The sequence below is a fragment of the Protopterus annectens genome, chromosome 1.part1 (assembly GCF_019279795.1).
Source record: "Protopterus annectens isolate FY-2018-M chromosome 1.part1, PAN1.0, whole genome shotgun sequence".
Taxonomy (NCBI): Eukaryota; Metazoa; Chordata; order Ceratodontiformes; family Protopteridae; genus Protopterus; species Protopterus annectens.
The window spans coordinates 1989132578-1989145646 of record NC_056726.1 but is presented as its reverse complement, the minus strand read 5'-3'; the positions used below and the strand labels follow the sequence as shown (position 1 = coordinate 1989145646).

Here is a 13069-nt window from a genome sequence, read left to right as displayed (position 1 = left end):
TTCATATATTTTATCTTCTCAGTTATTGGTAAATACTGCTGAAGATACGAGAGTGCTCAGCTTTAACATTTTCATACTGTAGAGCCTGCTTGATTAAATTATCCAATCTACTTACTTCCACAGTAAGTTGCTCTATTAGTTTTACATTGTGTCTTACTATGAGGTCCATGTATTCACATCCCTGCTGATCAAATAGGAATAGAAGCTCACAGTGCAGTGAAGTGTACAGTTCTTCTCTACTCTTGATGGAAAATGCCAAATCCTTAGTCTCTTAGAACCCATTTAACACGTACAGATTCTAGCAGCGAGGCATTCTCCAACTGAAGCTTTTTCACCTTCAAGAGATTATAGTCAAATTCCTCCAATTTCCAGGCAATACTATTTGTTCCATCCTGTGATCCACTGGCAAAACTAAAGCCATTCTTTAACCCATCATACAGCACCAGCACATCACTGACCCAGGGCCAATACCTCATCGGATTGTTAGAAAGATCTACAGGTAGTCAAGACAAACCATGAGTATTTGACCCACTGTTACCAGTATTCACCACTGCTTTATTGTCCAAATTATTTAAATTCACATTTCATATAGGGGCATTCTCATACAATCTTTGAGTTAACTTTTGGATGAGAACAGTCAAGTTGCCCACAGTTCTACGTAACTCAATTGAACCACTACTGGAAAACAATTGCTGTGAGTTGGACAGTCCCTCCGTAGCCATAGCTTCCAAAATAAACCAATAAAAACCACACTGACAACCCAGGAAAAATGAACAAAAATGAAGCTAGCCTGCTCAAGTCAGTCCACAGCACACCGATTTATTCAGAAAAATCAAATTCATACCATAAGCACTTTTGTTCCATACTAAGTGGAACTTCTTCAGATAAAAATTGCATGCTTAAACACTTATTAAATACCCATTAAATTCAAGTCATATGGCAAAATTAATTATGCCTTAAAGTTACATCAACATAAAAAAATCAAAAACGTATACATATAAAACCAATGCACTCATGCTATAAATAAATGTTTGTTGTATTAAATATTCATAAAAACTCATTACATACTTTAAAATTGTTAAATTATTGTGAAATGTCAGCAAGTGACCAGACTAACAACATACTACTGTATCCGTTATTTACTGCATTCAAACAAAAGTCTTGCCAAGCAGTTAACACTGTCAGAGGTATTTCAATTCTATTATAACATGGCTAGAAAATTAGTCTCTCAAAATCCATGCACCCTGGATTAAGATGTCTCTATCTTTTTAAAGCAACAGATGTTGTTTTTCAATGTCCTTACGGTTTGCATGATTGATTTCTGTTCCATGTCCTTCTTTGGTTATTTTTTTCTTTGCTGTATCTGAAGACTTTACAAAAAGTCCCTGTTGCAACTTCCTTCTTTGTATGTCCCAAATATTATTATTATAACAGGATGCCATTTACAGTTTATGTCTAGCCCACAAAAACAAGCTAAACTGGACAAACATATTTACAGTAAAGCTAACTAAGCATGTTTTATTTTCGCAGGTGTTAGACACATAGCCATTATTACTTACCTATTTTTAACTGCTTTTATGCTTGCTTAAGCAAGCTGTCTTATGTGGTTCAGCCTTGCAGTTTCGGCTTTTACAGAGCAACATTTATTTCAAAATCTTGTAAAAAGTTTAACCCTTGCTTTACCAGTCAAAAATCTTGTATTAATAAGAAACACACAGCCTTTGCATTGAAGCATACATTTAATTGCTTTGGGGAAAGTATATTTAACTTTATGTAATCTCTATCAAAAATTATTTAAGAACAAAAATCCAGTAAAGGCATCATCTTTCCAAAGCTTTTAATTTAAAAAATGCAGCAATGATAACATGCTCATTCAGTCCTAGCCACCTAAATGAGCCCCAGTGCAACTGTCAAAATAATTCCTTTCTCTCTAAATGTAACTGTCATTGTCTACCCCTTAGGCACTGCTCAACCTGTTCTACCACTACAAATTTAAAATGATGTCTAGGGAACTCCTTAATATGTTCAAAAAGGGCATTAGTGTTTCTTTCCCTCTTAATGTCGTATAAATGCATTATGAGGTAGATGTAAGCCCTGTCACAGCAAAACACAAAACATCAGATTACAACACCCTCTATCTCACAAGCCTTATAATATTAATACTAGTACAGTTCTCCTAAAATACTTTAAAAAAATCAGTGAAATGGAAAAGCTGTCTTATTTCACAGCTCCCACAGTAATAAAACACACACACATGGGTCTATATCAGTTCAGTGAAACAGCACATCATCGAATACAACAACCTCGAACGTCTAACCACGAAATCTAAAAACATCAAAAGCTCAGAACAGCTAATTTTTTCCTTGGGGAAAAAAATTCACTGTTCTGAGAAACACACACGCAACACAAGCATACCAAAAAAACAGCAATCCACACACATACACTTAAAATCCTACATCTAACCCTACACTAATCTGCACATACAGTACTATCTATCCACTGTCCTTAACCCAAGCCCTAACCCTAAGGTCCGTCGCTAACGCACACTCACCTCACCCGCGTCCTAACCCTATCTCACATACCCTGCTCTAAACCTAAAGTCTATCACTATCGCACACTCACCTCACCCGCGCCCTAACCCTAACTCACATTCACCGCCCTAACCCTAAAGTCTGTCACTATCGCACACTCACCTCACCCGCTCCCTAACTCACATACCCCGCCCTAATCCTAAAGTCTATCACTATCGCACACTCACCTCACCCGCGCCCTAACCCTAACTCACATACCCCGCCCTAACCCTAACGTCCACACAATCGCACACTTACCTGAACCCAACCCGTAACTTTACACCACAGTGCTGAAAATAGCGAAGCCACAGAAACGGACAATCAAATTCTTTCCCTAGGAAAAAATTTGGTTATCTGCAGCTTCGCTATTTTCAGCAGTCGCTGTTTTCGGGTCGATATTAGACCATTCGAAGTATTAACACTTCGATGATCTAATATAGACCCCACTCACACACATTCATTGTAACTATAAAGAATAAAATAGTTTGTACATTGAGAAATTTGAGCACTGTTGTTTTGTAACTGAGGAGAGAGACATTTGTTGTGGGGGTTCTCGTCTGTTACCCCAACTAGGGCCCCATTTGACTATGATCCAGCTATGGAAAGGAGGCTGATCTTAGGATGTGAATCATAGTGTACCTTCTGTTAGCACCATTAATTGCAGATTATACTGGGAAAAATGTTGAAGACCCGTACAAGTTGGCTGTCCAGGTGGTGTGGATTTTCAGATCCAAATAAGGAAATGTGGTCTGAAAAAGCCACAAAGAAGAGAGATTGAAATTAGCTCTGTTTCCATCTCATTAGTTTTTTTTTTTTTTTTTTGAAATATGATATGATTGTGTTTGGTGAAATAGTCCTCACATCGATAGCTTAACTGAACTGTGCTACTTCATTTATTATTAAACAAAAGAATGTGAATCATATTTAATACTCACAGCTTTTGCTTGCAGCTTGTTAAATGAATATCTGAGTGTATCAACACCTTCTGTTTCTTCTTTTGTTATTTCTACTTCAAACTTGTTGAGAATAGCATACGCTTCCTAAAAAGACATAATAATCAATCAAAATATACTTTTATGTTGGGACAAAATTAGTAACGTATGCTCATCATGAAGAAGAAAGTATGACTGTATATGTAAACTTACCATAACAGTAAACGCTCGAATAGAACACTGTTGCAGTAGTTTAAACTGGCTAAGATCTACCCTGCCAAGGATCAGATGTCTGGCCAGCATCTAAAGCTTTAGGGCACCTTCCACATGCCCATGTATCCAAGAAGGCAAGAGAGTGTGCTGGCATAAAAGTAGATGTATGGGTGCAAAAATTCAGAGCTTGCGTATCTCTCAAGAAAATGAAGCTACAGCCCAAAAATACCAATTTATTTGTTAGGAGAAAGGAGGAAAACAGAAGCTATGTACTCACCATAAAGTTCCATCTGAGTAGTTCTACTTCAATTGTCTTCAACCTGTGGGATACTGGATCCATATCGGATCCGAGCCAACAACCTTACTAGCATCTACTCTGAGCTCCAAGCTCCTCCCCTTACCCATAATACACATCCACTTCCTTTCAACCCCACAGATCGAGTTTGCTGATTCTTATACTGATAACCCTACCTGAAAAAATACTTGTGACCTATAACTGCAGCCCGAAGGCTGTCCATATGACAAGGTTCGGGGGAAGGAGGGAGGGACGGTTGAAGACAAATGAAGTAGATCTACTCAGATGGAATGTTATGGTGAGTCCATAACTTCTTTATCTGAAGTAGTTTACTTCATTTGGTCTTCAACCTGTGGGACAGAGTCCCCAGCTACTAAACCCCTGGGTGGCCCTCATGGAAGGAAATTCCGGAGCACTGCAGGAAGCTCTCCTTCTGGAAGTCAAATCCAATTTGTAATGAGAAATAAATGTATGAGATGAGCACCAAGTAGCTGCAGAACAAATATCATCCAAAGAGACTCTAGACCAAAAGGCCGCAGACGTAGCCAAGGACCTAGTGGAATGAGCTTTCACCTGACGAGGAGGAGACATACCTCTGTTCTTATAGATCTGAAGGATGCATGAAGAAATCCACCTAGCAATAGTGATCTTGGAGATAGGTTTACCCAAAAAGAGTTTATAGAAGGATACAAACAAATGATCGGATTTACGGAAACTTTTTTGTCCTGTGTAAATAGAATCGCAGTTGTCTACTAACATCCAGCAGGTGGAGTTTTTATTCCATCTTGTTAGCAAAATTTGGAAAGAAAACTGGTAAATTGATGGTTTGATTGATATAAGCTGGTGACGCCACCTTGGGAAGAAAGGATGGATTGGGCCGAAGGGAAACCCTATCTTTCTGGAAAATCATATATGGAACTTTGACGGACAAGGCCTGCAGTTCTGAAACCCTTTTTGCAGAGGTAATAGCCACCAGAAATGCTGTTTTCCAAGATAAGAATTTTAGATCTGTGGTTGCAGTGGGTTCAAAAGGCGGAGTGACCAAAGCTTGAAGAACCATAGTAAGGTCCCATGGAGGAACAGGATCCTTGACGGGAGAGAGTGTAACAGAAAAGTCCCTTTGATAGAGGCTTTACACAGCCTGGAGATGGCTAGAGAGGCAGAATTCTCACCCACATGAAAATGGTTAATAGCAGCCAATTGAACCTTAACAGTAGAGGAACTAGCTCCTTGTTGAAAAATGTCAGCTAGAAAATCAAGAATGGCAGAAATAGGAGCCGTGAAGGGGTCTAAACTCCTTTGAGAGGCCCAAAAGAAAAAAACTTTTCCATTTACTGAGATAAACTTTCCTGGTAGAAGATTTATGAGCAGCCACTAAAATAGACCTAACTGAGGAGGATAATCCAGGAGTCCTAGCAATCATGGGAACTGCAGCAGCATGCTCTGCCCAGGTTCGGATGGGGAACCCCTGATGGGTGTGAAATCAGATTCTGAATGGTATCCGGGATCCAAGATCCAAGGCGGAGCCAGAAGGTGAGACCAAAGGAAGGGAAACCATACCTGGCGGGGCCAAAATGGGGCAATAAGGATCACTTTGCTCTCCAGTTGACAAGCTTTCTGTAGAAACCTCGGAATAAGAGGTACTGGAGGGTAAGCATATAGAAGACCGGGAGGCCAAGCATGAACTAGAGCATCTCTGTGGGACACCCCAGCAGGGGATTCAGAGCAAAAAACTTGCTGCACTTCGCGTTGGAAGGAGATGCGAAGAGATTGCAGCAAGGCTGACCCCACTCGAGGAAGATCTGTTCCGCTACTGAAAGATTCAACGACCACTCGGTAAGGCATAAGAATAGTCCAACTTAACCTGTCCACTAGAATGTTGGACCATTCCGGTATGTGGGTTGCAATAAGAAAGCGACCAGTGGAGATGGCCCATTCCCACACTCTCATGGCCTCGCAACAAAGGGGTAAGACTTGGTCCCTCCATGTTTGCTGATGTACCAGACCACTGACATGTTGTCTGACTGAATTGCAATGGTTCCCAGAGGAAGAAAGGCATGAAGGGCCTCCAACACTAAAATGACTGCCCTCATCTCTAGAAAGTTTATGTGCAAGCTGATCTCTACAGGGGACTACAGGCCTTGGACTGTCCTGCCTGAACAATGCCCCCCCACCTGAATTGGGAGGCGTCCGTGGTCACTGTGGCTTGGGCAGGGGCTGGAACAAAGGGTCATCCCTCCAAAATATCCAGAGAACACATTCACAATATGGAGGATGACCAACAGACTCAACTGAGTTGTATCGGATATGACAACGGAAGTTCCAACAGGGACCATTGTACAGCTAGTGTCCACTGTAGAATTCTCATACATAACTGGGCACACGGGAGAAGCGTTATGGTTGCCGTCATTGAACCTACAGCCCTCAACACTGATTCTGTTGTTTGAAGAGGAGAATGGTAGATTAGAGAGACATGCATCCTCAGGTTTTGTACTCTCTCCGAGGTCAGGAAGATTTTGCACCGTAATGTATCTATCCTTGCACCAATGTAGTCTATCACCTGGACAGTATCTAGGAGTGATTTGAATGTCTCCAGCATGTCCTGTTTATTGTGGTGACAAGGTTTAGGTCCCTAGAGCGTGCAGCTTGGAGGGATTGGGATTTCTTTAGGTATAGCATGTCCAACAGCTCTGGGTTTGACATAGCTTTATATGTTAGGCAGATATCACCTCGGAGTAGGCGATATGCTATGGAGTAAAGCTGGAGTTTTTTTGAGGCAGTCAGTGTAGGGCATTTGCTTGAGGCCAGTAATCCTCTTTGTGAGGTACTTCTGTGGCCTTTCCAGCTGCTGCAGATGTCTTGTGAGGTACATTCCAAAAGGGGCGTTGTACTCTAAAATGGGTCTAATGAGTGACGAGTAGAGGGAAATAATGACCTCTTTTTTCCAAGATGAGAACCCTTTTATGATGAGGTGTGCCATGTAGAAGGATTTCTTGACTACTGTGGCAATGTGATTATCAAAGGAGAAACTACTGTCCACCTGGGTCCCAAGGTCTCTTATCACGCATTTGGTGTTAAGTAGATTGCTGCCTATGTGGTAGTTCATGGGTACAGAGTTTTTACCAAAGGGGATGACACTGCACTTTTTGGCATTGAGCTTGAGGCCTTGGCTCTGACACCAGGCATCTGTCTCAGTGAGGCTCTTCTGTAGGATGTCCACATCATTTGGGGACTTGACTATGGCTCCTAGTTTGCAGTCATCTGCGAACTTTGTCAGCCAGAGGCCTTCTGTGTTAGCCTGTACTTCAGAGAAGTAGATACCAAACAGGAGAGGTCCCAGTAAGGAAACCTGTGGCACTCCACTTGTCACTGCCTTGAGGTCAGATTTGGAGTCTGCAACTTTTACAGTGTGGGTTCTGTCAGTGAGCCAGTTGGCAACCCATCTTGTGACGTAGGGATTTATACCTAGTTTAGTGAGTTTAGCTATATCTCCAGAATGGGGGATGGTGTTGAAAGCCTTGGCGAGGTCAAGATAGGCTGTGTGAACCACCTAACCCTCATCCACGGCTTTGGTGACTGCCTCAAAGAAGTCGATCAGGTTCAGGAGGCATGATCTGCCTTTCACAAACCCGAACTGGGTGGGATCCAGAGTTTGGAAGTTACCAATGTCTTTGTTTATGAGTTCCATGATGATACATTCCATTGCCTTGCAGAGCAGGCTCGTCAGGCTAATAGGTCGATAGTTCCTGGGATCAGTGGTGGCTCCCCCTTTGTGGAGTGGGATAACTGTTGCTGTGCGCCATTCAGTGGGCACAAAGCTTGATGCAAGGCTATTATTGAACATGGTGCTTAAGTGGGGAGCCAGCTCATTCTGAAGTTCATGTAAAATGCAGCCTGGGATGTTGCCCCGTCCCATGGATGCTGTGTTTTTGGCTTTAGAGAGTGCAGCTTTTACCTGCATAGTTGTGATTACAGGGACTCTAAATTCTTCCTATATAGATATGGGCCCTTTAGGGGGTGACAGGGGGGTAAAGTTAGCACTGAACCGATCTGCCAGGATGTTGGCAATATCAGTTGGTTCTGTAATTTTTCCTTCTTGAAACAGGTAAAGGGAGTCTCAGGTGATATCAAACATATTTATGGCTTAGGATCAAAAACCCTAGAGGAAGTAGTTCAAAAACTCATTAGAGGTAAGACAATGGGAGATGATGGCAAACTTTATACACATAACATTTTTGCCGTAGAGGGAGAACAAAATGTAGATTTCATTGGAAAAGGAAGGGGACACAATACATGGCCTGATGAAAGGACAGGTACAGGGGAAACACGAGCAGTCTCTGCTCCAACCACATTACAGGCAGAGACACAGCGCAACACAGAAAGACAGGTAATTTGTTTTACTTGTAAAAAATAGGTCATATCAAACAGGATTGTCCGTATTACAAAAGATGGAATAAAAGTCAATTCCAAAAAGGTATCTATGCAGACAATACTGCTTCTTCCAAACTCAAGTATAGGGAAATAAATCAAACAAAAAAGACAATACATCGGGATAACCAGTCACAGACTCAAAGTCACAAGGATTCAGAGAAAAATAAAGTATATCCTGTAGAATACACAGAAAACACACCATATAATCCCTCACATGGTGCTAGTCAATAATTAAAACGTGAAATAGAAAGTACAAAGTGCACATTAGACAGTGCAGATTCTAACAACCAACAGGGAGCAGAACATGCAGTCTGTGTGATCAGAGATATACCCAGGAAAGTAGATCAGAATGAATGTGACTCTGATTAGGGGTGTGCCCCTCCCCCCACACCCAAGTAATCTTTCTGACCAATTTTAAACGCGGAAAGGACGGACGCCCATTAGTGGACATATGGGTGGAGGGGTCATTATGGAAAGATGTCCTGCTTGATATAGGGGCATCAGTCTCAGTCACTAATAAACAGTTGCCTGTAAATCTGTTTAAGAAATCTTATATTCAAGGTTTTGATGGCAGAACCTGCATGGCCATAAGCAGTAAGCCAGTTAACTTTTAGTTATGTACTCACCATAACTTCAGATGTTTGGGATCCATCTCGCCTACATTCTGACTGATGGGTTCGGAGCCGATCCTCGGCTCCGACTCGGCACGCTTATGCCAAAGAGCAAAGTCTCTTATTGGCTGAGCTTACTATATCCCAGGATGCACCACTACCAGTCCCCCAGATCTAGTTTGTCCGCATACATGCACACACGCATGCACTGCTTATATAACATCGACAGATGATACAAGATAAAAACAGTAGAACTCAAACCGTTCAATCTCTTCTGATCTCCAAGGCAGGGGGAAGGAGGGTGGGTATTAGGAATGTAGGCGAGATGGATCCCAAACATCTGAAGTTATGGTGAGTACATAACTAAAAGATGTTATGTGATCCTATCTCGCCTACATTCTGACTGATGGGACAGCGTCCCTAGCACCTAAATCCTGGGTGGCTCACTGGAAAACACTCCTGAGTACCGTGGAACCAAATGATGCTCGCCCTTTAGATGCCACATCCAATTTATAGTGGGAAATGAAAGTGTGCGGGTTGGACCAAGTAGCCGCAGCACAAATCTCAGAAATAGCGAGCTTGGAATGAAATGCAATAGAGGTAGCCATAGCTCTAGTAGAGTGAGCTTTGACAGATGTTGTAAGTTGCTTATTTGAAGAGGAATAAGCCTGAGTTATGCAATCTCTAATCCATTTGGCAATAGTAGCTTTAGTGATGGTTTTACCCAGTTTATTATCTGAAAAGGACACAAACAATTGATCTGTTTTTCGAATTTGTTGAGTCCTGTCTAGATAGAAGCGCAATTGCCTGTGAAAATCCAATGTATGCAAGGTGTATTCCGCTTTGTTTGAAAATTTTGGAAAGAAAACTGGTAGCTCTAGAGATTGTTGGAGACAGAGATTAGAACAAACGTTTGGAACAAAAGATGGATTAGGCCTAAGTGATACTCTATCCTTGTGAAAAATCAAGTACGGTGGTTTGATAGATAGGGCTTGAAGTTCTGAAACTCTTCTTGCAGAGGTAATTGCAATTAAGAAGGCAGTTTTCCAAGACAGATATTTCAACTCACATGTAGCAGCCGGTTCAAAAGGGGAAGATGTTAAGGCACGAAGTACCAAATCAAGATCCCACGGAGGCACAGGATGAAAAACTGGGGGTCTTAAAAGCACAGCACCTTTCATGAAAGTTTTACATAATCTGCTGCTCATCAACGGTGGGTCTATGGATTCGTGAAATTTGGAGATAGCTGCTAGTTGGACTTTAATAGTAGAGACTGAAGATCCTTGATTAAACAAGGATGTTAAAAATTTCAAGACCTCTGGTACTGGGGCAGTAATAGGGTCTAAGCCTCTGAGTTGAGCCCAGGTAGCAAACCTCTTCCACTTACTGTGATACAATTTCTTAGTGGTGGGTTTGTGGGCTGAAGATAAAATGTGAATAACTTCCGGGTCCAAGGTGTGATTTCTGACTAAAGTCGGAAGTGGAGGAGCCAAGCTGTTAATTTCAAAGTGTGAAGGGACTGGTGCTGTTGTCCCGACTGATGAACCAGAAGGTCCGGAGTTAGATCCAAAAACCAAGGACCGTCCAGAGTATATTTCTGTAGGTAGGGGAACCATACCTGACGAGGCCAGAGCAATTAGAATCATTGTGGACCCCAATTGGGAAGCTTTCTGGATGACTTTGGGGAGGAGTGGAACCGGAGGGAAAGCATAAAGCAGTCCTGTTGGCCAAGGTTGGACTAGAGCATCCGTAGCTGCCTCCCCTTGACGCGGGGTCAAGGAAAAGAACCTTTTGCACTTCGTGTTTTGTGGTGTTGCAAACAGGTCGCAGCACGGAATCCCCTATCTTTTGAAAATCTGAGCTGCTACTGTTTCGTTCAGGAACCACTCGTGAGGAGAGAGAATAGTCCTGCTCAGTCTGTCTGCCAATACACTGGATTTTCCTGGAATGTGGGTCGCTACCAGGAAGCGGTTGGTAGCCACTGCCCATTCCCACACCCTCATGGCCTCTCTGCAAAGGGGGTAAGATCTGGTCCCTCCTTGTTTGTTTAGATACCAGACCACCGACATGTTGTCTGTGTGGATAGCGATAATGCCTTGAGGGAGAAACTTGTGGAGGGCTTGTAGGGACAGAAGTACAGCCCTCATTTCCAACACATTGATATGGAGAAATGTTTCATTTGGAAGCCAAGAACCCTGAACTGACCTGCCCAGACAATGCTCCCCCCACCCTGTCTGGGAGGCATCCGTTGTCAAGGTGGCCACCGGAGGGGGTATAACAAAAGGTCTTCCCTGATTCAGATTGGATGGCAGAAGCCACCAGCGGAGGTCCCGTTTGCACGTTTCTGTAATCAGTATATGATGATTGAGGGGGAGATCCTGAAAAGACCATTGTGTCGATAACAGCCACTGAAGAATCCTCATGTGCAATCTTGCCAGAGGAACTAGGAGAACCGTGGCAGACATTGAACCTAAAAGTTGCAGGACCATCCTGGCTGGGGCTTTGGATCTTAGAAGCAGGGCTCGGACTTGACCTTGTAATGTTTGTATCCTTTCGGTAGGAAGGAAGATTCGCATTAATTTTGAGTCTATCTCTGCTCCTATGAATCTTATGCGCTGAGAAGGCAGCAAGACAGACTTTGACCAGTTGAATGTAATTCCCAGGAAGCACCCAGGAGATGGTGGCTTGTAGGTTCTCTAGTAGTAGATGCCTGGTGGTGGCAGTCAGGAGCCAGTCGTCCAGATAGGGAAACACTTGGAATCCGAGACTCCTCAGGTGAGCAGTCACTACTGCCAAACACTTGGTGAACACCCTGGGGGCTGTGGTGAGACCAAAGGGCAGTGCACAAAATTGGAAATGACTGTCTCCCAGGCTGAAGCGCAGATACCTCCTGGACGCCTGATGTATCGGTATGTGATAACAGGCGTCCTTGAGATCTATGGAGCACATCCAAACATCTTTCTCCAACAATGGGAGAATGGATTGTAAAGTGACCATTCGGAATTTGGACTTCATGACGGACTGGTTTAGTTTGCTGAGATCCAAAATGGGTCTCAGGTCCCCTGTCTTTTTTGGCACTAAAAAGAACCTTGAGTAATTTCCGGATCCGATCTGGCCTGTGGGGACCGGTTGGATGACTCCTTTTTCTAGCAGCTTTGAAGCTTCTACGGCTGCAATTTCCCTTTGACTGGGTGGTGGGTCCGGGATTTTTTTGGACGGTGGGGGTGAGTGTGTGAAGGGAATGGTGTAACCTCCGGCAATAATCCGAAGCACCCATCTGTCCTGAGTAATAGACTCCCAGGCTTTTAGGTGCTTGGCAAAACGGCACCCGACTGGCTCCGGAGCAGCACAGCCGGGCAATCCCTCATGGAGTGTGGGAGGCTGAAGAGCCACAAAAGGACTTGCAGTCTCCAGTGTTGCGGGGGCCTCTGCCGCCTCTGGGACGGCGTCTCCCAGAAAAATTTCCCCGTCCTCTGCCTCTGGAAGGGGAATCTTCCTGCTGTTGAGGAAAGAATTTCTGTGATTTGCGGAACCACATCTTCCCTCCTCTTTTAGCCTTGGGATAAGGCCGAAAGGGAGTGGAATAACGTGCTCCTACGGCAGATAAAGTCTTTCCCTCTTGCTCACAGCGGGTAAGAGTGTCTTTTACCTTGGGTCCAAACAAAGAGGACCCATCAAAGGGAGCGTCGGCAAAGGAAGATTTGAAGGCCTCCGCGAAATGACACAAACGGAGCCAGGCTTGTCTCCATAGAGCCACGCCTGTGCCTGCCGCTCTACCCGCCCCTTCGGCCGCATATGAGATGAGCCTCATGGACGAGTTAGAAATCGAGGTGAGGATAGCCAACTGAGAGCTAACCGACTGGGCTAGCTGCTCAGGTAGGTTACCTGAGAGGGAGTCTGAGAGCTCCTTGACCAGATCCCTCTGTAGTCTGGTGAAATGTGCCAAATAATTCAGGGACCTCAGAGTAAAGGCCGCTGAAGTCAGGGTGCGCTTCCCGTCGTCCATGCTCCTAGACT

General features: G+C 43.6%; 1 protein-coding gene across 1 annotated transcript in view; it reads right to left on the bottom strand.

Moving 5' to 3' along the window:
* Positions 1-13069, bottom strand: part of LOC122816787 (dynein axonemal heavy chain 8-like) — a 9517065-nt gene that overhangs the window by 5112951 nt on the left and 4391045 nt on the right. Inside the window, 1 exon segment of the mRNA XM_044089814.1 lies at positions 3506-3610. Within this exon segment, the coding sequence (XP_043945749.1) occupies positions 3506-3610 (105 nt within the window).